A 19,534-nucleotide genomic window follows, 5' to 3' on the forward strand; every position below is an offset into this window, starting at 1 on the left:
GAAATACGACGTCGACGATAATTCACCATTATTGACATCCAATTTTTCCTGTACATCGAAATTGTTCGGACATTTTGAGACTTGATGAAATTTTTTTCAATGTCCCAATGATTTCAATTGATACAACACATTTCAGATAGAAACGCATGAATTACAGCCTAGTTTTATTTTGAAATTCCCTGTTTGCATTTGCTCGAAACAGTACAACGGCTTTGAACAGCTGTGTATCAACTTCACCAACGAGAAGTTGCAACAATTCTTCAATCACCACATGTTCGTACTTGAACAAGAGGAATACAAGAAAGAGGGAATCGAATGGGCATTCATTGACTTCGGAATGGATTTGCTAGCGTGTATTGAACTTATTGAAAAGGTACAAAAGGAAATGATGAACGAATTCTGGAAATAAATTCGTGATGAAACAAAAACCAAAAGATGGTCGGAGTACTAAGACACGTCGATTCAGTGGTGGAGTTTTATCTGTTTGGTGTTATTGTTTTTCATCTCAACGTGCAAAATACTAAAATTTTGTCACGTCGTATGTATTTCTGACACTTGCCAGGTCAATTTGTCTATTTCATCGCCTCCCGCACTCTGTCGAAGGTACTTTGATGTTGAAGTCATTCTTTTATGTTTTCCACACTGTCTCTTCGGATATTCCGGCGTAAAATCCGAGGTCCGATGTTAAAAACCGTTTACCCCCCACCCACCCTATCAATTAATCGATTGATTTCCGAACAATGAATTATGGATCTTCCGGAAATCATTATTCACATGTGTCCAAAAGGCATACTGAGACTCGCCTCAGCCCTTCCCAAGCCATACCTCCGCAATACCCCGTCCAAATACTCATCTTACATTAGAATATTAATAATAACGAATTTATTTTTAATTTATTTATAATTTGATACCATAGCCATGGCATTAAACAGTAAATTGACAGCTGTCTTGCCTTTTTTTTTCCATAAAAAACCAAAATCACCAAAAAAAACAAATCCTCACACAAAATCCTGCAACTCACAGTTCAACAGCTTTGAGCAACTGTGCATCAACTTCACGAATGAAAAACTTCAACAATTCTTCAATCATCATATGTTCATTCTCGAACAAGAAGAGTACAAGCGTGAGGGTATTGAATGGACATTCATTGACTTCGGCATGGACCTTCAACAAACCATTGACTTAATTGAGAAGGTACAAGTTGGACTGTCTAATGAGTGCCTGATTATAACAGGCCAACGATTTATCAATAAATATTCACTACACGAGCATGATGACTCTTGTCGTACAGGGTGTTATCGTTTCCACATGTCTTTACTAACAATCATGTATCTTCCAGGTCTTCTGAATGTTTTAATCATTAATTGAATATTCCTGTCTATTCATTTCAAGAGTTTGTGGAAGACAATGAGTCATTGGGAGCTCAAAACATAATATTCAGTTAATTAATTCAGCATGAAAATTCATCAACAGTTCATATTCATCATTTAGACTCCTCCCAATCATTTCTTCCATAGCCTCTTCTGGTTCTGGCAATCCGGAATTCCCAGATAAACTGTCAATTCGTTTTTATTTTGTGTTGCGTGTGTGTTTTGCATTTTGTCTTGCATACGTGGGACACGCATGTACCAATGACGCCATGGAAAAACATCAGAAAAACAGTTTCGAGCAGCTCTGTATCAACTTTACGAACGAAAAATTGCAACAGTACTTCAATCACTTTATGTTTGTACTTGAGCAAGAGGAGTATGAGAGGGAGGGTATTAAATGGACATTTATTGATTTTGGTATGGATTTACAAGCTACGATCAATCTAATTGAGAAGGTAGGTTACGGATTTTCATTTTTACGATTGCAAATTATAATCCAAACGCTTGCTTCCATGTCTATCATAGCTTCGCCTCGATTTACCATTCTGCGCACTTGCAAGACTACATTACGCTGTCTATGTTTATGTATTGTCCATGTAAATGTCTAGATTGTCGACAACAAGTAGATAGATAGTATCAAAATATAGTCAAAGATTTGATTAATAAAATGTACAAATTGTTTTTGAGATTTATCAGTAGATTCTAATGTACTCCATATAATAATTGATCAGACGTAAAGATTAATTGATTAATTTATTCAGTAGATATCATTTTTTATCAATTGATTAATATTGTTAAAGTAACGAATTCACAGATTATGAAGATATAATTATTGATTAATTAGGATTAGGGGAATGACTGATAATGAGGCAGCTTGACAATCGATCGCGGTCTAATACTTGTTTTATGATCAATTTAGCCCATGGGTATCCTCTCGATTCTTGAGGAAGAGTCTATGTTCCCCAAGGCCACGGATAAGACCTTTGAAGAGAAATTGAACAACAATCATCTTGGCAAGAGTCCCAATTTCCTCAAGCCCAAACCACCAAAGCCTGGCCAGCAGGCGGCCCACTTCGCCATTGGTCATTACGCCGGTAATGTAAGTATCAAACGGCAGTGAACAGACTCGAACTCTCAAAATTATTTAGGTTTCAGCAAGTACTAAGCGCCAATTGCTTGCCCAATTAAGTCCTTGAATGAATTTAAATGAAATGTCAATTTTTGAAACCTCAATTTTGAAATTCAAAGGTACCTTACAACATCACTGGATGGCTTGAGAAGAACAAGGATCCGTTGAACGACACTGTTGTCGACCAGTTCAAGAAGTCGACCAACAAACTGTTGGTGGAGATCTTCGCTGATCATCCAGGACAATCTGGTGGTGGTGGTGATGCCAAAGGTGGACGTGGTAAAAAGGGTGGTGGCTTCTCGACTGTATCGTCATCGTACAAGGAACAGTTGAACAATCTCATGACAACATTGAGAGCCACTCAACCTCACTTCGTTCGTTGTATCATTCCCAACGAGCTGAAACAACCTGGTGTCATTGATTCCCACCTTGTGATGCATCAGCTCACTTGTAACGGTGTACTTGAGGGTATCCGTATTTGTCGTAAAGGTTTCCCCAACAGAATGAACTATCCTGACTTCAAACTTCGGTACGTTAACTATTCTCTTTTTATTATTTTTATTTACTCCATTGAAGTTCAGTCAGAATTATTAGAAATGCAATTTCTAATTGTGAATAACATCGTGGAAACATTTGGATAAATCGATTTTGAGTTTGAAGATATTCTCGTTTATTTTTATCATTTCCAGAGAGGAAAATATGGATTTCAAGGAATTTCATCATTTTTCCAATGAAATATTTACAGTTCACAACTTGCATTTCCAATAATTTCATCGACGATCTTCCCAAAATCTCCCTAAAAATCCAAAACCCAAAAAAATAGAACAATAAACAGAAATGGATCCAATCTATTCTCCCCTAGGGTATCCAACCCCCTAAAAACAAAATAAACAATGAAAAATCTTACTAGATTTTCTGGTATAGATACATGATCTTGTCGCCCGTCGCCATGACACAGGAAACAGATCCAAAAAAATCAGCACAAAAATGTTTCGATGATTGCGGCCTAGATCCAGATCTTTATAGGATTGGTCATACAAAGGCTAGTTAAATTCCCCGATCTACCCCCGAATACTTTTTATGTGTTGACCCTTTGCCCCACGTATTTAGCCCCCCTTGACCCTTCAATAATTCGTAGATCAATTAGACATTTGGATTATGTACCGGTGCTGTGACCCCTCATCTATTTTTGCCCCTCAACCCCCCACTCCCCCCTAGATATCCATTTTAATATAGGAAATGGTCAAAGGATTCAGGAGTTCAATTGCGATAGCTGATAGCCTTGAAATTCGACGTTTAATTGTCCCAGTACAAATTATTCATAAATTCCACAACTAATTCAGTTTGTACCGGTGTTCTCCCATTTTTTTTTGCGTGAAATCCCGTAATTCAGGTACAAGATATTGGCACCAGCTGGCGTTGATGCTGCAGGCGGCGATCCAAAGAAAGCAGCAGCTGCTATTTTGGATGCATCTGGTCTCGATCCTGATCAATATCGTCTTGGACACACCAAGGCATGACCGAATTGTCATTATTCCTGTTTTCACAGCCTTTATTTCAGTGATTACCAGAATGCTTTGAGATTTGAAAGAATAAATAGCGATCAAGATTATATTTTCTCCATCATCACCAAATAGCTTCCATTCCAATTGAATGACAGAATTACTCTTCAATCTTTTCGTTGATAATTATAATCTTGATCGCGTTGGGTAATTAATTATGAATAATCATCGAAATACTATCTTCATGACGAATAGTATAATAATTACGCAGGACTGACTTTCGGACGAAAACTATTGACACATTAAAGTTCGAAAGAAAGTCCTTTGATTCCTTCAATTAATTATTTAACTACTCTGGAAATAAATGGAGCAGCTAGATGAATTAATGCTGTTGAGTAATAACTAATTGAATCGTAATATTAATTCCTGTAATTTTAAATTTATCTCGCAGATGGATTAGAGTAGATAGCGAAGTTCCAAAGTAGTTAATACCAATTCTCGATCAGACACTGAGAATTGAATGATTTCACTCACGCATGATTATTTTCCTTTTGTTTTATCCTCGATCGTCGAACCAATGCTAAAACAGATACAAAATTCTGGCCGCAAGCGCTGTGAAAGATGGAATTGATCCGAAAAAAGCATCTGAACAAATTCTTGATGCTATTTCACTGGAACAAGACCAGTACAGAATGGGAGCTACCAAGGTACAAGACACCTATGGTTTTAACTATTCTATTTGTTTATCAAGTATTTATTTACTCCTTGCATGACTTCACTATTCGTATTTCCAAGAATGTCTTATAAAATCAGTGAGATGTTGATTAATCCTCTAGTTACGTAAGTACTGCCTGCCTCTTGATAATTTAAGATCCGGACTCTTTAAACATTTATTGGAATATAAAAATCTTTAATTTATTGTAAATTGGAGATTGATTGGAAATTAATAGCTTCCGTATTTGATTATTCACATTTTATGATTCGTTGAATTACATAAAATATTCGGATATTTTTCATATTCATAATCAAATTTGTTAATTATATTTTCTTCCAATTGGTTAATTGGATTAATCAATTAAAAATAGATCAAAAAAAATTATTGTCGGAGAGAAATAAAATCCAAAACTTTCTCATTTTTTAGAAAAAAAAATTTAAACAGCAGTAAAATGGCAACACGTCCGGAATATCATAGGCAGATGAGACAGACATTTGAAATTAATCATAAATAAATTTATTCACCTAAAAAATCAGGTATTCTTCCGTGCCGGAGTGCTGGGTCAGATGGAAGAACTCCGTGACGAGCGTCTGAGCAAGATAGCAGCATGGATGCAGGCATATGCCCGAGGTTATTTAGCTCGCAAGGACTTCAAGAAACTCCAGGAGCAGCGACTCGCTCTTCAAGTTGTCCAGCGAAACTTGCGCCGATACTTGAAACTTCGTACCTGGCCCTGGTGGAAGCTCTGGCAGAAGGTCAGACCACTCCTCAACGCCAGTCGCATCGAGGACGAGTTGGCGGTAAATATAAAAAATCATTATTACAAGCTTAAATAAAAGAATAATATTTATAACTGCGAAATTCCTCTGGAGTGCTTTGAGCAATAAATTTAAAAAAACCGCCCACATTTTTCTTTCTTGCATTGCCGCACGTTTTATTTTTAGAATGAGAGAATCATCCAGTTAAATTTAGGTGCCGTTAAATTTCGGTGGATTGCGGTTACGGAAGAGGAGAGAATTATTGACGTAATTTTGCGTATAATTGGGGGATCTTGAGGGAAAAAAATGACGAGAAGCTACTGCTTGAAAAATTGTTTCTTCGGTTGTTAATATTTTTTTTATTGAGCGTTTTCACTAGCGAATTCATCGGTTTTTACGAAGAATTTTCGTTTTTTCAGAGATCCACCGATTTTTACCGAAAAATTGCATTTAAACTCGTAAAAAATTATAATTTCCTCTTTGATATTTCGGCTGCATGTCCGAAGACTTTGATGATCCATAAAAATGAAATACCTGAGTATTTGCGGGGATAATAAAAATTATTATTAGTTTTATTTCAACTCAATGACTTCTTTCAAAATTTCACAAATGGATTTCGACACATTATCATCGATAACTCTCGATTAAACCAATGGAATTCCAAAATTCAAACGGGATTAAAAAGCACTCGAAAAGCCCTTCAAAATGGTATATAAATATTCCTACCTATTTACTTTGTACATAGAACAATTGCAATTTGAAATCTGAATTGAGAAAAAACGCGAAATTTGAATTCTGACATTCAAACCGCGACAACTCCACGAAAAATGACGGGATTCCCATAACTCGCATATTTTTTTGAAGCTTATTTAACGGGCTTTGAAATGAGGGCGCGAGATATGATTTCGCGGGAACAAGAAAGGAATTATCCTGAATACCGCAGAAAAAGGGAGCGCTATAAAAAATTTCATTGATAAGATTTCCCATTTCCGTTTGAAATTCGATCCCCCAGACTCCAGTCGTCATAATTCTGCTCCAGATACCTCGGATTGGCCATCGCCAATCCCCCCCCTCTAGCATTCGCAGAAACTTAAAATTTAATGAAAAATAGAAATGATGAGGTGTAACGCTAAAATCGGATATCGAAGAGGTCTCGAAACCCATCAACAGCTGGAGTCTGTATCACGTATTCTCCCTCTCCCAAAAATCACTGGAAATTTATTTTTACCCTCACCCCTTTTTCATTTTCCCCCTCCACCTCAAAACCGCCAATGAGATATAAATATTTTCAAATATAAAGATTCGCGTGGAAGGTGGGGGCTAGCGTGAAGTCAGAGTTGGAGATATTTCTTTTTCATTTTTTTATATTTAAAAAGTTGGGGCTCGCGTAAATTTCGTTTCAGTTGCTAACGAACTTTAGAACGATCTCAATATTACAACGAACGCGAATCGAACTTTCAGTTTTTCATCTCACCATTTTTTCTTTCTTCATTACTTCCAAGTCTAGAGCAGCTTCCAAATATCTGAATAAATTGAAAAAGTGAATTGAATTCAATAAATAAATATTTCCAGAATAATTTATCGGTATAATAATCAGTCAGCAATTGACGACAGGGATTGAGAAATTATTTCGGTTACCTTGGTGCGAGGGAATATCTTGAGATTAATTTTGAAAGAATGGAGTGTGCTCCAGTTTCCAGTGAGGAAATAGTAAAAACAGAAGTTGATAATGTTGCTGTTGCATCGGTTGTACAGGAACTCCAGGAGAAATGCCGTGCAACGCAAGAGGCATTCGAGCGAGAGGAGAAGGCACGTAAGGAACTGGAATCACTGAACACCAAATTGTTGACCGAAAAGACCGATCTCCTCCGTCAATTGGAGGGTGAGGCTGGATCCCTCCAGGAATACCAGGAGAAATCAGTGAAATTGGCGGCCCAAAAACTGGATCTTGAGTCCCAACTATTGGTGAGTAATAAATTGAACAGTCCAATCCGTTTAGAGCAATTCTTCCAACTCAATGAACAGACTAATCCTCGGATCTGTGAAGAAATTTTTCCAATTGTAGTATTGAATCATTAAATACTCACCATCACTTAAATATTTCCAAGAATATCTTGAAATTAGGACACGCCATTAATCCACGACATCTAAATCACGATTTAATTGAGCCGAGAATATCCCAATACGAAAGCGGTTGATCACCGAATGATTTTTTTACCTCTCACATTAAGAATAAATCTCTCCAACAGCACCCCAGATAATTCCACCAGTCGGGATGATAATTTATTGTCCCTGACTGTTAAATCATTGAAATAAAAAATCCAGTGGAAGTATTTTCTATAAAAAGCCCCGAATTGAGATAATCATCAAGATGAGCCATAAAATTTAATTTAATTTAATTTCCTTGCGACACTATCAAAATTGACTCATCGCTTTAATTTTCTGGTGATGGATGTGGATGACCCGAAAGTATCAAAAACCATCATTTGGCAAACGATACCATTTAGAGGCTGGTCAGGTTAAACGTAAAACCTACCAGAATCATGTATTCCACCTCTACTTATTTTTCTAAATATAAACCAGAGATTCCAGGTTATTAAAAGTTTTCTGTGTTGGAAGAGGGGCTTTGAACACTGGAGGCTATCTTGGAAATAGTCTGAGTGGCTCTTGATTTTGGCTAAGTGATGAAAATGAGGAAGAACAGGTGCACTACACTTGTTATCTGCCAATGAGAGCGTGAAACAGTCACATCTTCATTTCAATCTCATGATGCTTTCGTCATTATCTCTCATCTCTTCATCATCTGAAGACAGCAAGAGCATTCATCGCTTTCTCAACATTAACTATTCAGAATTTCCCTTCGTCTCCTGTCCCCTGTCTCCTGTCTCTTCATGATCGAGGAATTGTTCTTTCACTTTGGAATTCTTCCGTTCTGGACGGAAATGTGACATGAATTTTGAATTCTTCTAGGATGTGACCGAGAGACTGCAGCAAGAAGAAGACGCCAGGAACAATCTCTTCCAGAATAAAAAGAAATTGGAACAGGAAGTGTCTGGACTGAAGAAGGATGTGGAGGACCTTGAGCTGGCAATCCAGAAATCCGAACAGGATAAGGCAACGAAGGACCACCAGATCAGAAATTTGAATGATGAAATAGCGCATCAGGATGAGCTGATCAATAAATTGAATAAAGAGAAGAAGAGCCAGGGTGAATCCAATCAGAAGACGGCGGAGGAGCTCCAGGCTGCTGAAGACAAGGTCAATCATCTCAACAAAGTTAAGGTTAAGCTTGAGCAGACCCTTGACGAACTTGAGGATACCCTCGAGCGCGAGAAGAAACTCCGGTGAGTAATTTTTACTTTTAATTTGGATGATTGTGTCCAAAATGTGAGAGTTATTGGTTCGATACTTGTTTGTTTCAGGGCCGATGTTGAGAAAGGGAAGAGGAAGACTGAAGGTGATCTCAAGTTGACCCAGGAAGCCGTGGCCGATCTTGAGCGCAACAAGAAGGAGCTCGAGCAGACGATTCAACGTAAAGACAAAGAATTATCATCTCTCACTGCCAAGCTTGAAGATGAACAGGGACTCGTTGGTAAACTACAGAAACAAATCAAGGAATTGCAGCAGCGTATTGAGGAGCTCGAGGAAGAGGTGGAGGCTGAGAGGCAGGCACGTGCCAAGGCTGAGAAACAGCGAAGCGATTTGGCTAGAGAACTTGAAGAACTTGGTGAACGTCTTGAAGAGGCTGGTGGTGCTACCTCAGCCCAGATTGAACTCAACAAGAAGAGAGAGGCCGAACTCGCTAAACTACGCAGGGATCTTGAGGAAGCCAACATTCAGCATGAATCATCACTCTCCAGTCTTAGGAAGAAGCACAATGATGCCGTTGCTGAAATGGGAGAGCAGATCGATACTCTCAACAAACTCAAGGCTAGGTGAGTGTTCATTCAGGATTTTTGTAAACCGAATTCTTAATTATTCCATGAATTCTATTGTCTAGTCTGAAAATATTGTATAGGTGAAGTCTGAAATTGGATCTAGATCCAGAAATAATTTTTCTGTAAAACGCGTGTCGATTATTACGATTATTTATGAAAAAAATAATCCCTTTTGATTAGAGCGGAAAAAAGTCGTCACGATGTCTACGGTGAAATGAACGCCGCACGTGCGGCAGTAGATGCGGTTGCAAGAGAAAAGGTACAAATTGAGTGTCGATGCATCAATTGTATGTAATCCCTGTGCAATTGTCCCTGCACAAAGTGAAATCCGTGGATTGTATGTTAGAATGATATTTCAAAATGAGACAGGCGGTGATCTAATCCCGATATGTACGAAACTAATTTGTGATTCCAACTCTGTACCCCATGTATTCTTGTGATTTAACAGGATTGAGAAAGAAAAGGTTCAGTACTTCACTGAATTGAACGACCTTCGTGCATCTGTTGATCATCTGAGCAACGAGAAGGTAAAGAATGAGATGATAAAAAATTGCTCAGACGAAACTAATGCTGATAAAAAGGATGCGAAGGCTACGATCAAACAATCAGAAATAATTAATGATTAATGCTTCTGCTGCTTCTGCAAATCCTTCAAGACCGCTAACATCTAAATTTATGTTCCGAACAATCGAGTGAATCCTTTCTAATCGAAAAAATACCCGAACTAAATCCCAATCAAATGTTTCTAATTCAAGACAATAACAAAGGAGTGGAGCGTAACAGCTAATGGATATTTGTTCAAATATCTCGGAATTTAAGAGAGATATGGAAATTTTTGTCAGACATTTTTTGTAGCTTCAATCCAATTCTACAAAAGAAGTCTTCTGACAAAATTTCGTAACTCTCTTAGATCCAGAGATATGCTTGGTCAAAAATTGAATTGAATATTGACAGAAGAAGAGGTTCAGCAATTGCTGTTTGAAATTAAAATATCGAAATGAAATTCTCAGGCTGCCCAAGAGAAGATCGCCAAACAGCTGCAGCACCAGTTGAACGAGGCCCAAGGCAAGATCGAGGAATTGAATCGTACAGTGAACGATTTCGATGCTGCGAAGAAGAAGCTGTCAATCGAGAACAGCGATCTCCTCCGTCAGCTGGAGGAGGCCGAGTCCCAGGTGTCCCAACTCTCCAAGATTAAGATTTCGCTGACAACTCAGCTGGAGGATACGAAACGCCTTGCGGACGAGGAAGGCCGTGAGCGTGCAACACTCCTCGGCAAATTCCGCAATCTGGAGCACGATCTTGACAACATCAGGGAACAAGTTGAGGAAGAGGCAGAGGGCAAGGCAGATCTCCAGCGTCAATTGAGCAAGGCAAATGCCGAGGCCCAACTCTGGCGTTCAAAATACGAGTCGGAGGGTGTAGCAAGGGCAGAAGAACTCGAGGAAGCTAAACGTAAACTCCAGGCACGTCTTGCTGAGGCTGAAGAGACAATCGAGTCACTCAACCAGAAGGTCATTGCCTTGGAGAAGACGAAGCAGCGTCTTGCAACTGAAGTTGAGGATCTGCAGATCGAGGTGGACCGAGCGACAGCTATTGCCAATGCAGCTGAGAAGAAGCAGAAGGCATTCGACAAGATCATTGGTGAGTGGAAGCTCAAGGTTGATGATCTTGCTGCTGAGCTCGACGCAAGTCAGAAGGAGTGCAGAAACTACTCGACTGAGTTGTTCCGTCTCAAGGGTGCTTACGAGGAGAGCCAGGAGCAGCTCGAGGCTGTTCGCAGGGAGAACAAGAATCTCGCTGATGAAGTTAAGGATCTGCTTGATCAGATTGGCGAGGGTGGTAGGAATATCCACGAGGTTGAGAAGGCAAGGAAGCGCCTGGAGGCTGAGAAGGATGAGTTGCAGGCAGCTCTTGAAGAGGCTGAGGCTGCCCTTGAACAGGAGGAGAACAAAGTCCTTCGTGCACAGCTCGAGCTCAGCCAGGTCAGGCAGGAGATTGATCGACGAATTCAGGAGAAGGAGGAGGAATTCGAGAATACAAGGAAGAATCATCAGCGAGCACTTGATTCTATGCAAGCGTCACTCGAGGCTGAGGCCAAGGGCAAGGCTGAGGCACTCAGGATGAAGAAGAAGCTCGAGGCTGACATCAATGAGCTTGAGATTGCCCTTGATCATGCTAATAAGGCTAATGCTGAGGCTCAGAAGAATATCAAGAGATATCAGCAGCAACTCAAGGATGTACAGACTGCACTTGAGGAGGAGCAGAGGGCTAGGGATGAGGCTAGGGAGCTTCTTGGTATCTCTGAGCGCAGGGCCAATGCTCTTCAGAATGAACTCGAGGAAAGTCGCACTCTTCTTGAACAAGCTGATCGTGCACGCAGACAGGCTGAGCAGGAGCTCGCTGATGCACATGAACAACTCAATGATATCAGTGCACAGAATGCATCCATCTCCGCTGCTAAGAGGAAATTGGAGGCTGAGTTACAGACCCTTCATGTGAGTTAATATTTACTCTGGAAATTCTTATTTAGATATTATTTAAACCTCGAACTGAAATTGAATTATGAATATCTCCTCAATCGGCAGAGACGCCGACCGATTGATATTCATCTTATTTTTAGGGTATATATCGCTCTCGAAAGAAGGTATTCATAAAAATTTCTGGGCTTATGTTCGGTTATGAGACATTTATAAGATATTCACTGATAATTAAAAATTGATGCATTAGAGAATTGTTAGATTATTAAGAAGACTTTATGCGATTTAGATGAGAATTTTATTCTCAATTTGGGTATGAGGTATTGATAATAATATCGGGAAATATTTGATTATCAACAGTCTGACCTCGATGAACTCCTCAATGAGGCCAAGAACTCTGAAGAGAAGGCGAAGAAGGCAATGGTTGATGCAGCCAGATTGGCCGATGAGCTTAGAGCTGAACAGGATCATGCTCAGACACAAGAGAAATTGCGTAAAGCACTTGAGGCACAGATCAAGGAACTCCAGGTACGTTTGGACGAGGCTGAGGCCAATGCACTCAAGGGTGGCAAGAAGGCAATTCAGAAATTGGAGCAACGCGTCAGGGAACTCGAGAACGAACTCGATGGTGAACAGAGAAGACACGCTGATGCACAGAAGAATCTGCGCAAGGCTGAGCGTCGCATCAAAGAACTCAGCTTCCAGGTGAGATATTCAGGGGAATCCCCACTTCACGAAAATCGTATTCTCACTTTCAAACCGTCATAACTCCCTGAAAATCATGGAGATCACATGATTCACATATCATTTTGACGATTATCAAAATTCTTGTTCACAGGCTGATGAGGACCGCAAAAACCACGAGCGCATGCAGGACCTCGTTGACAAACTGCAACAGAAGATCAAGACGTACAAGAGGCAGATCGAGGAGGCTGAGGAAATTGCCGCACTCAATCTTGCTAAATTCCGCAAGGCACAGCAGGAGCTTGAGGAAGCTGAAGAGAGAGCAGACCTCGCTGAACAGGCAATCACAAAGTTCCGTACTAAGGGAGGACGTGGAGGTAGCCAAGCCCGTGGCCTTAGCCCAGCGGTAAGCTATCGTAATTCCAATTATTTCGAATAATTCAACAGCGAGGGGAAAATTTTCGATGATATCTCCGAAACCAAGGGAAATATCGAAATCATCGTGATTACCTTTTCTGTAGATCTCAGTTAGTTCCACAAAAAAGGTTCTGATGTATATTTCGTTATCTGCAGAAATGACGATATATTTCATTATTTATTAATTACAATGTCTGAAATAATAGGATTGTGGGGTAAATGTCATGATTTGTCGTGTATTCGGTAGCAGATCAAATCGTTTCGAAGATATTCATTGAAAATTAAACTTGCTGTCCGTTAGATAAATAAACAAATAGAGAAAGTTGATTATTCTGTACGGGGCAATGACTTTTATCATGTCTAAATGTAGCCCCAGCAGAAGGCTCGTAAGCCTGCAGTTCTATCGGAGTAATTCATCTGTACCGCACTGGTTCATGTAAGTGCGTGTGTACGTGTAGTTAATTTTGTGTGTGAAGTCCGTTATTGCAATCGCACACACACTGTCACACGTATTTAATTCACTCTGTGTTTATTCATTATGTCACGCTATCCTGTACAGATAAACAGACCTGTGAGGTATCACGACCCTCCATTTTTGGTAAAAAAAAAATATGATGAACTGTCTATTTCATTTTTATGTACTGATGTTTCATGTTTCATAGTTGAGTTGGGTGAGGATTATTAATGGTGTAATTGGAATTTTTTGAGGTGCCTGTGGGGAATCCGGAGATGACGCTCATGTTATCAGAGAGTTGAGGGAATTTTTATCTTTGAATTCTGCAACTTCAGAGAGATATCATTCATATTTTCATTTCATTTTTGAATAATAATTTTGATGAAAAATTCCCTCGGGTCTTCAATGACACCCTGCAGTACCTTTTTCTATTGATTCACGAGATAATTACAATCACAAATAAAATGAATAACAAAAATCACTCACTTCCTCAGTCATCAGGTGTTTGTTGTTTTTTGATAAATAATGTTGAATGATTTTTGAAATTTTCAGCCACACCGACCAGCTTTCAAAACCCCATTCGATGGTTCCTCATTCCCGCCAAGGTTCGATCTACAGCCTGACGGTGATTTTTAAAGCGCCTACCATCCCACTTATCATCACTAATTAAATTCAACATCATATTCCTCAAAAGTGTCACAATACATTCACTGATGCTTTGTCAACGATGAATCATTTATCCAATAATTCAACAGGTATCAGCACTTGTTTATAACTTTTTCATTGGGTACAGCTTAAGCCTTCTTCAATCATCAGTTTTATGAATATAATCGCTGGATTACATCATCAAATAAATGTGTGAAAATATTTGCGTGAGAAGAAGAATCGCTTGTGACATTATAGATCTGTTTTTAAATGTTTATTGATATTTCTGATTTATGAAGTAAATGGATTAATCAGCTGTTCGTTAACTGTACCCACGAGTGCTGTCCTGTTCTATAAACTAATTTAGTTTATAAAATGACAAAATGAAAAAAAAACGAAACATGTATTTATTAAAATAAATAAGCAATAAATCTAATGTTTGTTTTATTTATTTATACCTTTCCATGTGTGCGTTTTTTATTATTCACAAAGTTTAATTAACCCTTAACCAAAAAATATCAGGAATCATCGCCCTCTCTCTCTGAACCCCAGAACTGAGCGTCAATCCTCTTTGTCTTCTTTATCGACAGGATTATGCCTCCGAATTAGTTCAGACGCCATCGCTATGAAAAATCATAATGGCGTCTTTACCCAAGCGTTATCCATCCCCTCTACAGTCTGTACAATTTCCGTCGAACATCTGAGAATTGTTTATCAATTAAATTTGGCGGGATTGATTATTTCGTCAGTCATGGCGAGTGCAGGGAGTAAGTACCTCAGTTTATCAATTAAACTAATTGATAGACCGTTAAAAAATACCTGGAAACAATTTTGTGTGGAGTAAAAGAATTTTTTAAATGGAATAACCTATTTCTCATGACAGAAATGCAACCGATGAGGATTTCCGAGTTCCTGGGGAAACCCAAAAGCGCGATTAAAGATTCAGGTGATTAATTCCCTCGATGAGGCTCGAATAATTCAATAATTCAATTATTTTTAAGTGTTTTTTTAATGGAAACTTATGTGACAGTTTCAGAACGAAAAAAGCTTGAGCCAGTTCGAATAAAACAATTGATGGAGTCAGTCTCCAAGTCGTGTTCACGTTCCACTGGTGAGTAAAATATTTGAAATTTTATCAGTTATTCGTTATTTTCACTTCGAGATTAATTTCAGACCGCAGCACACGCCCCACATTTTTGATTCCGAACAGAGGAGTCCGTCGTAAATTGTACGAGCGATCGCCATCCCCCAGGGGTCCAAAAACGTCGATATGCCTTCCAAGATCGTCAACACGTCCTACAACCCGTGCCTCTCACCTTCCTCTGAAAAATCAAAACCTTGCCCGCCTCTCCCTCTTCCCCTCGAAGTCCAGAATTTCCATTCTGCCACCTGATCCTCCGAAATCCTCAGGAAAATCTCGAAAGAGTTTTCTCCTACCTCCGAACTCAATCGTTAAACAGCACATGGATAAAATTCACGAGAAGACGATTCTGGAGAGTTCTCTCTCCCCTGATGAGGAAAATTCCTCGGATAATTGCCCGCAGGAGGAGATTCAACGGCCAACAGTGATAATCCGCTCGCAATCCTCGAAAAAATCCCAGAAACCTTCCGTATCCTCTGATGACTCCAATTTCTCCAGGGAGAAGTCCTCCCAGAACCTGGAGAAATCCATCGAGAACAAGGAGAATATTCCTCCAGCTGCTGCTAGCTCACCACATCCTCTGACTGAGTCCAAATCCCTGAGTGTCGATCCCCAGTTGCTCCAGGAGAGTGCGAAACGCCTCGAGAGGCTGGAAGTAGTCGTCGAGAGGCTGGAAGTCGTCGTCGAGAGACTAGAAGTCATCGTCGAGGAGAAAAAAAACACTGAGGAGCGCATTCTCAAGGGTGTCGAGCAGATTCTCGATTTTCTGAAAACAAAAACGGAGAGAAATGAGAAATCCATAACCCTGGGGGACGTCGATGGAGTTTTGGATAAGGAAAATGTCAGCTCTGGGGGAAAAAATAGAAGGAGATCCAGGGCGTCACCTTTCCAGCGCAGGCGATCGGCTAGACTTGCTGAGAAGCAGAATAATGAACATGAGGACAGTTTTTCCAGGCTGGAGGAGACCCTCAACGTTAAATCCACGGGGAAGACCAAGATCCGGACTCCAGTGACTAAAACTCCAGTGCAGGGGCAGTTCCTGATGCGCAGGTGAAAAAATATTGAATCACTCTCGTTCGGTCGTTTTATTTTATATTTATATAGTTTTTTTTTATATTTATTTTGTACTTCAGGTGCAAGAGTGAAAGGGTTTTGAGGGAGTATCTCGCGATAAAGGCGAGCATGAATTATCTGGAGACTCCGGAGGCTGGAAAATTGAAGGACATGGGGGCAAACACTCCGTCGGGGAAAAACAGCCTCAGGAGATCGATATCGCGGAAAGTTTTCGATGAACTCCAGGACCTCTATGATGATGATATCGAGTAACTTGGATAATTATTCTGAGATTAACCCGATCTAAAGATTAATTTAAGAAAATTATATGGACTATGAGTTTAAATTACATGAAAAGTTTAAATATTTCGAGTACGTTTTATATTTTTATATCAGGAACACAGGAGGCATCGAGGGTTTTTAGGACACAGTGAAGATGAATGTGTGGATTGAATTTTTATGGATAATAAAATTACAACGAATGAATTTTGTGTGGAATAAATTTGTTTTTTATTTTTAATAAAATGCCCTATAAAATGACGCATGAAAGAAATCAAAAGAAATTATTTTGTTATTAAATCGTGGATCCTATCAAATTTGGGAATTGATTAATCTCGATAATTTGAATTTCTCGCCATTTTAATTTCCGCCACTTCCGGACTCCCCCCGATTGCCCCTGCCCGACGATTCGGGATTCGTCAGTCCTCAACGGTTTGTCGTCGGAAGAGCATTGGTATTCGGTCCCTCGTTTTTCCATTCGAAAATCTCAAAATGCCGCCGAAGAAATCGAAGAATGGTTTCTACAGATTTATGCAGGATTTCAAGAAGACTCAAGAGCAAAAGGGAAAAATTTATCCTGAGGGAATTAAAGATGTGCAGAATGATCCAGAATGTTCAAAAGCGTGGCAGGTAAGCCAAGAAAGCCCTGAGGACAAAGAATTTTCATCACCGAACGCCAGTGGTGAATATTTTTGAAGAAACCTTACGATTTCAATTTGAAATCAATTCAGGGAATTAATTCGAGAAGTTTACGATTATTTATCACCATTTCCCTCTCGTCTCACGCATTTTTTACAGCCTCTCAACTTGTTTATAGTTATGAGAGGGGGGCGGAAGAGGGGGGAGGGGCTTAAGGGACAAAGAACATTTTTTGCTTCGTCTCCCCGAAATTCCGAGAAAGAAATTCCAACGAGAAAATGTAAAATTGAATTTTCCGAATTTTCAATATCGATTAATCTCAGAAACTATCGATTCCTCGTGAAAACGTCAAAAGACATTTTCCCTCGGAAATTTAAATACCTGCAGAATAGGTTCTTACAAAAAAATTGATATTTTCATCAGATCCGGAGATATTCTCCGAAATTCGAGTGAGACGTGAATAATTGAATAATCGCAATGAGAGAGAATTCTGTATTTTCTTTCAGCAATTATCGGAGAAGGAGAAACAGCGGTACAATGGAACGAATGATAAAGGAAAGGGCCAGACAGAGAAGTTGACAGGCTGGGGTGAGAGGATCTCGGACATCCTGGTGAGACAGAAAAAACACCAGGAGTACGAGGCGAACATGAGAGCAGACATCGAGGAGACTCTTCGCCTGGCCCAGGTCTGCGAGAGCGTTCCCGATCTCACGGTGTACATCATCCACGTGAATTACTTCTACTCGAAGGACCTCCCAGACTCATCGGTCCTGTACATCCCCGCTGAAATAGCTATATGTGAATTTTCTATTGCTGAGGGAATCAAGAGGTCCTACCACCAGATCATCAAGTCCGACGTCGAACTGGGATACGCCAGGTCGACCCTAGAGCACTGCGACAGAACCCACAAGCTCTGCCCAGATTATGAATACGGGGAGGATGATTATTCCAAGATTTACAAAAAATTTCGAGAGTTCTTGAAGACCACGGAGGAACAGACTGGAAAAATACCCCCCATTTACACACGTCAGAAGTTCGTTACTGTCGTCTCCTGCTTTCTGGATCGAATTACCCTGAGTGCAGGTGCTGATTTATCGAGTTGAAGTGTCTGTCGATTTTAATTGTTTAGAGTTGTAATTAATTTGTGAATCTGTTCTTTTTGTTTTAGGACTCCCCAAGGAAACATTTCCACTCTACTCCTTGGAGTGCCTCTTTGGGAAGCTGATGTTCATGTGCAATCCTGATAAGATTGATCGTCACTCCTGCAATCCAGTCCTCCTGGCAGAGTCTGAATTCGATAAAGACTCTTTCGCCTACTCTCCCAACATCGAGTGCCTGTACCACCACCAGATCGAAGGCACTTCAATCCACTGCAGTCTCGCTATAATTCGTCAGTGGTGTTTCATCATCTGTGCCTACTGCTGCAACTGGTTCAACATTGATATTATCCCTGATGTTCACTGTCCTGCCCTTCACTGCACAGACGACATCGATTTCATCTCCACGAGTGTCAAGTCCCTCAATATCGACAAGAAGTTCCAGCCCAGTACCTTAAAATCCATGACTGGTGTGAGTGATAAGTACAGGTATGAGAAAGCTGGACGTACCTTCGAGGAAGAGGCGCAACGCAGGAAGGAAGCCATGAAAAATCCCCTGGAGATTATTGATCACGGGAATAATGCACCAGGTGAAATTGCTAAGACATTTCCGAAGTTCTACAGACCCCTCAGACCACCGAATAATCTCTCAGTGATCTTCAAGGGAAGTGACAACCCCTCGACATCCCACAGCTCCACTACTTCATCGCTCGGTAATTTATTCAATCCCTAAGTCTTCATGTCAGTATTTATTATTATTTATTATCTAGTTTTTAAGATAAATATTTTATCTTCAGGGGCCACAGGACATGGGAAATCCAGTGCCACTGTAAAACGACCCCAGATGAAGGGGATAGGTAAATAATTTATTATTAATTCATAATTAATTAATAATTCATAATTAATTAATAATTATTAATTGTCATTTGTTTGTGCAGGTCGTGGCGGAATCGCCACTGATTAACTGGAGCTTTTCCTTTTTTCCTCGGATTCCTCGGAGAAGAAATCCCTGAAATAATTATTATAATCATCTATAATAATTATTAACATTGATGACTGCGAGAAAACTACAAGACTTTGTTTAATTTCTTCAACCATTATTAATTATCCACTTCCGGATGATATAAATATTGTTTTCTACTTTTTTTTATTTAATTAATTGAATAGAGGATACAAAAATAGAAACAAAAAAATTGGGGTTAAATACCCAAGACAATTGTTTGGTAAATAAAA

At 39.6% G+C, this 19,534-nt stretch overlaps 3 protein-coding genes across 3 annotated transcripts in view; all 3 read left to right on the forward strand.

The window, feature by feature from the left end:
- Nucleotides 1-14,528, forward strand: part of Mhc (myosin heavy chain) — a gene marked incomplete at its 5' end in the record, with an annotated part of 25,013 nt that extends 10,485 nt beyond the window's left edge. Inside the window, 13 exon segments of the mRNA XM_011298866.1 lie at nt 227-373; nt 2,290-2,469; nt 2,619-3,028; nt 3,893-4,013; nt 5,253-5,516; nt 7,230-7,439; nt 8,445-8,818; nt 8,897-9,409; nt 9,861-9,939; nt 10,423-11,910; nt 12,253-12,597; nt 12,731-12,982; nt 14,000-14,528. Coding sequence (XP_011297168.1) covers nt 227-373; nt 2,290-2,469; nt 2,619-3,028; nt 3,893-4,013; nt 5,253-5,516; nt 7,230-7,439; nt 8,445-8,818; nt 8,897-9,409; nt 9,861-9,939; nt 10,423-11,910; nt 12,253-12,597; nt 12,731-12,982; nt 14,000-14,083 — 4,467 coding nt within the window.
- Nucleotides 14,529-14,759: 231 nt separating this feature from the next.
- Nucleotides 14,760-16,775, forward strand: LOC105262955 (uncharacterized). The gene is made up of 5 exons (XM_011298867.1): nt 14,760-14,859; nt 14,976-15,038; nt 15,123-15,203; nt 15,266-16,283; nt 16,367-16,775. Exons 1-5 carry the CDS (start codon nt 14,844-14,846, stop codon nt 16,557-16,559), a joined length of 1,371 nt encoding a protein of 456 aa, XP_011297169.1. The 5' UTR covers nt 14,760-14,843; the 3' UTR covers nt 16,560-16,775.
- A 223-nt stretch (nt 16,776-16,998) lies between these two features.
- On the forward strand, nt 16,999-19,415 carry LOC105262956 (protein maelstrom homolog). Its single transcript, XM_011298868.1, has 5 exons — nt 16,999-17,195; nt 17,711-18,287; nt 18,373-19,014; nt 19,099-19,158; nt 19,240-19,415. The coding sequence occupies exons 1-5, from the start codon at nt 17,058-17,060 to the stop codon at nt 19,263-19,265; spliced, it is 1,443 nt and encodes a 480-aa protein (XP_011297170.1). The 5' UTR covers nt 16,999-17,057; the 3' UTR covers nt 19,266-19,415.
- The last annotated feature ends 119 nt before the right edge of the window (nt 19,416-19,534 follow it).

This window comes from Fopius arisanus, unplaced genomic scaffold, assembly GCF_000806365.1.
Source record: "Fopius arisanus strain USDA-PBARC FA_bdor unplaced genomic scaffold, ASM80636v1 scaffold00012, whole genome shotgun sequence".
Taxonomy (NCBI): Eukaryota; Metazoa; Arthropoda; class Insecta; order Hymenoptera; family Braconidae; genus Fopius; species Fopius arisanus.

What these genes read in the sequence shown, in the direction of transcription:
- LOC105262955 (XM_011298867.1), top strand. An exon ending in GTCGTGTTCACGTTCCACTG is followed by an intron (nt 15,204 to 15,265) that starts GTGAGTAAAATA and finishes GATTAATTTCAG; the next exon opens with ACCGCAGCACACGCCCCACA. An exon ending in GGGCAGTTCCTGATGCGCAG is followed by an intron (nt 16,284 to 16,366) that starts GTGAAAAAATAT and finishes TTTGTACTTCAG; the next exon opens with GTGCAAGAGTGAAAGGGTTT.
- LOC105262956 (XM_011298868.1), top strand. Translation starts at nt 17,058, where the DNA reads ATGCCGCCGAAGAAATCGAAGAATGGTTTCTACAGATTTATGCAGGAT. An exon ending in CTCCACTACTTCATCGCTCG is followed by an intron (nt 19,015 to 19,098) that starts GTAATTTATTCA and finishes TTTTATCTTCAG; the next exon opens with GGGCCACAGGACATGGGAAA. An exon ending in ACCCCAGATGAAGGGGATAG is followed by an intron (nt 19,159 to 19,239) that starts GTAAATAATTTA and finishes TTGTTTGTGCAG; the next exon opens with GTCGTGGCGGAATCGCCACT.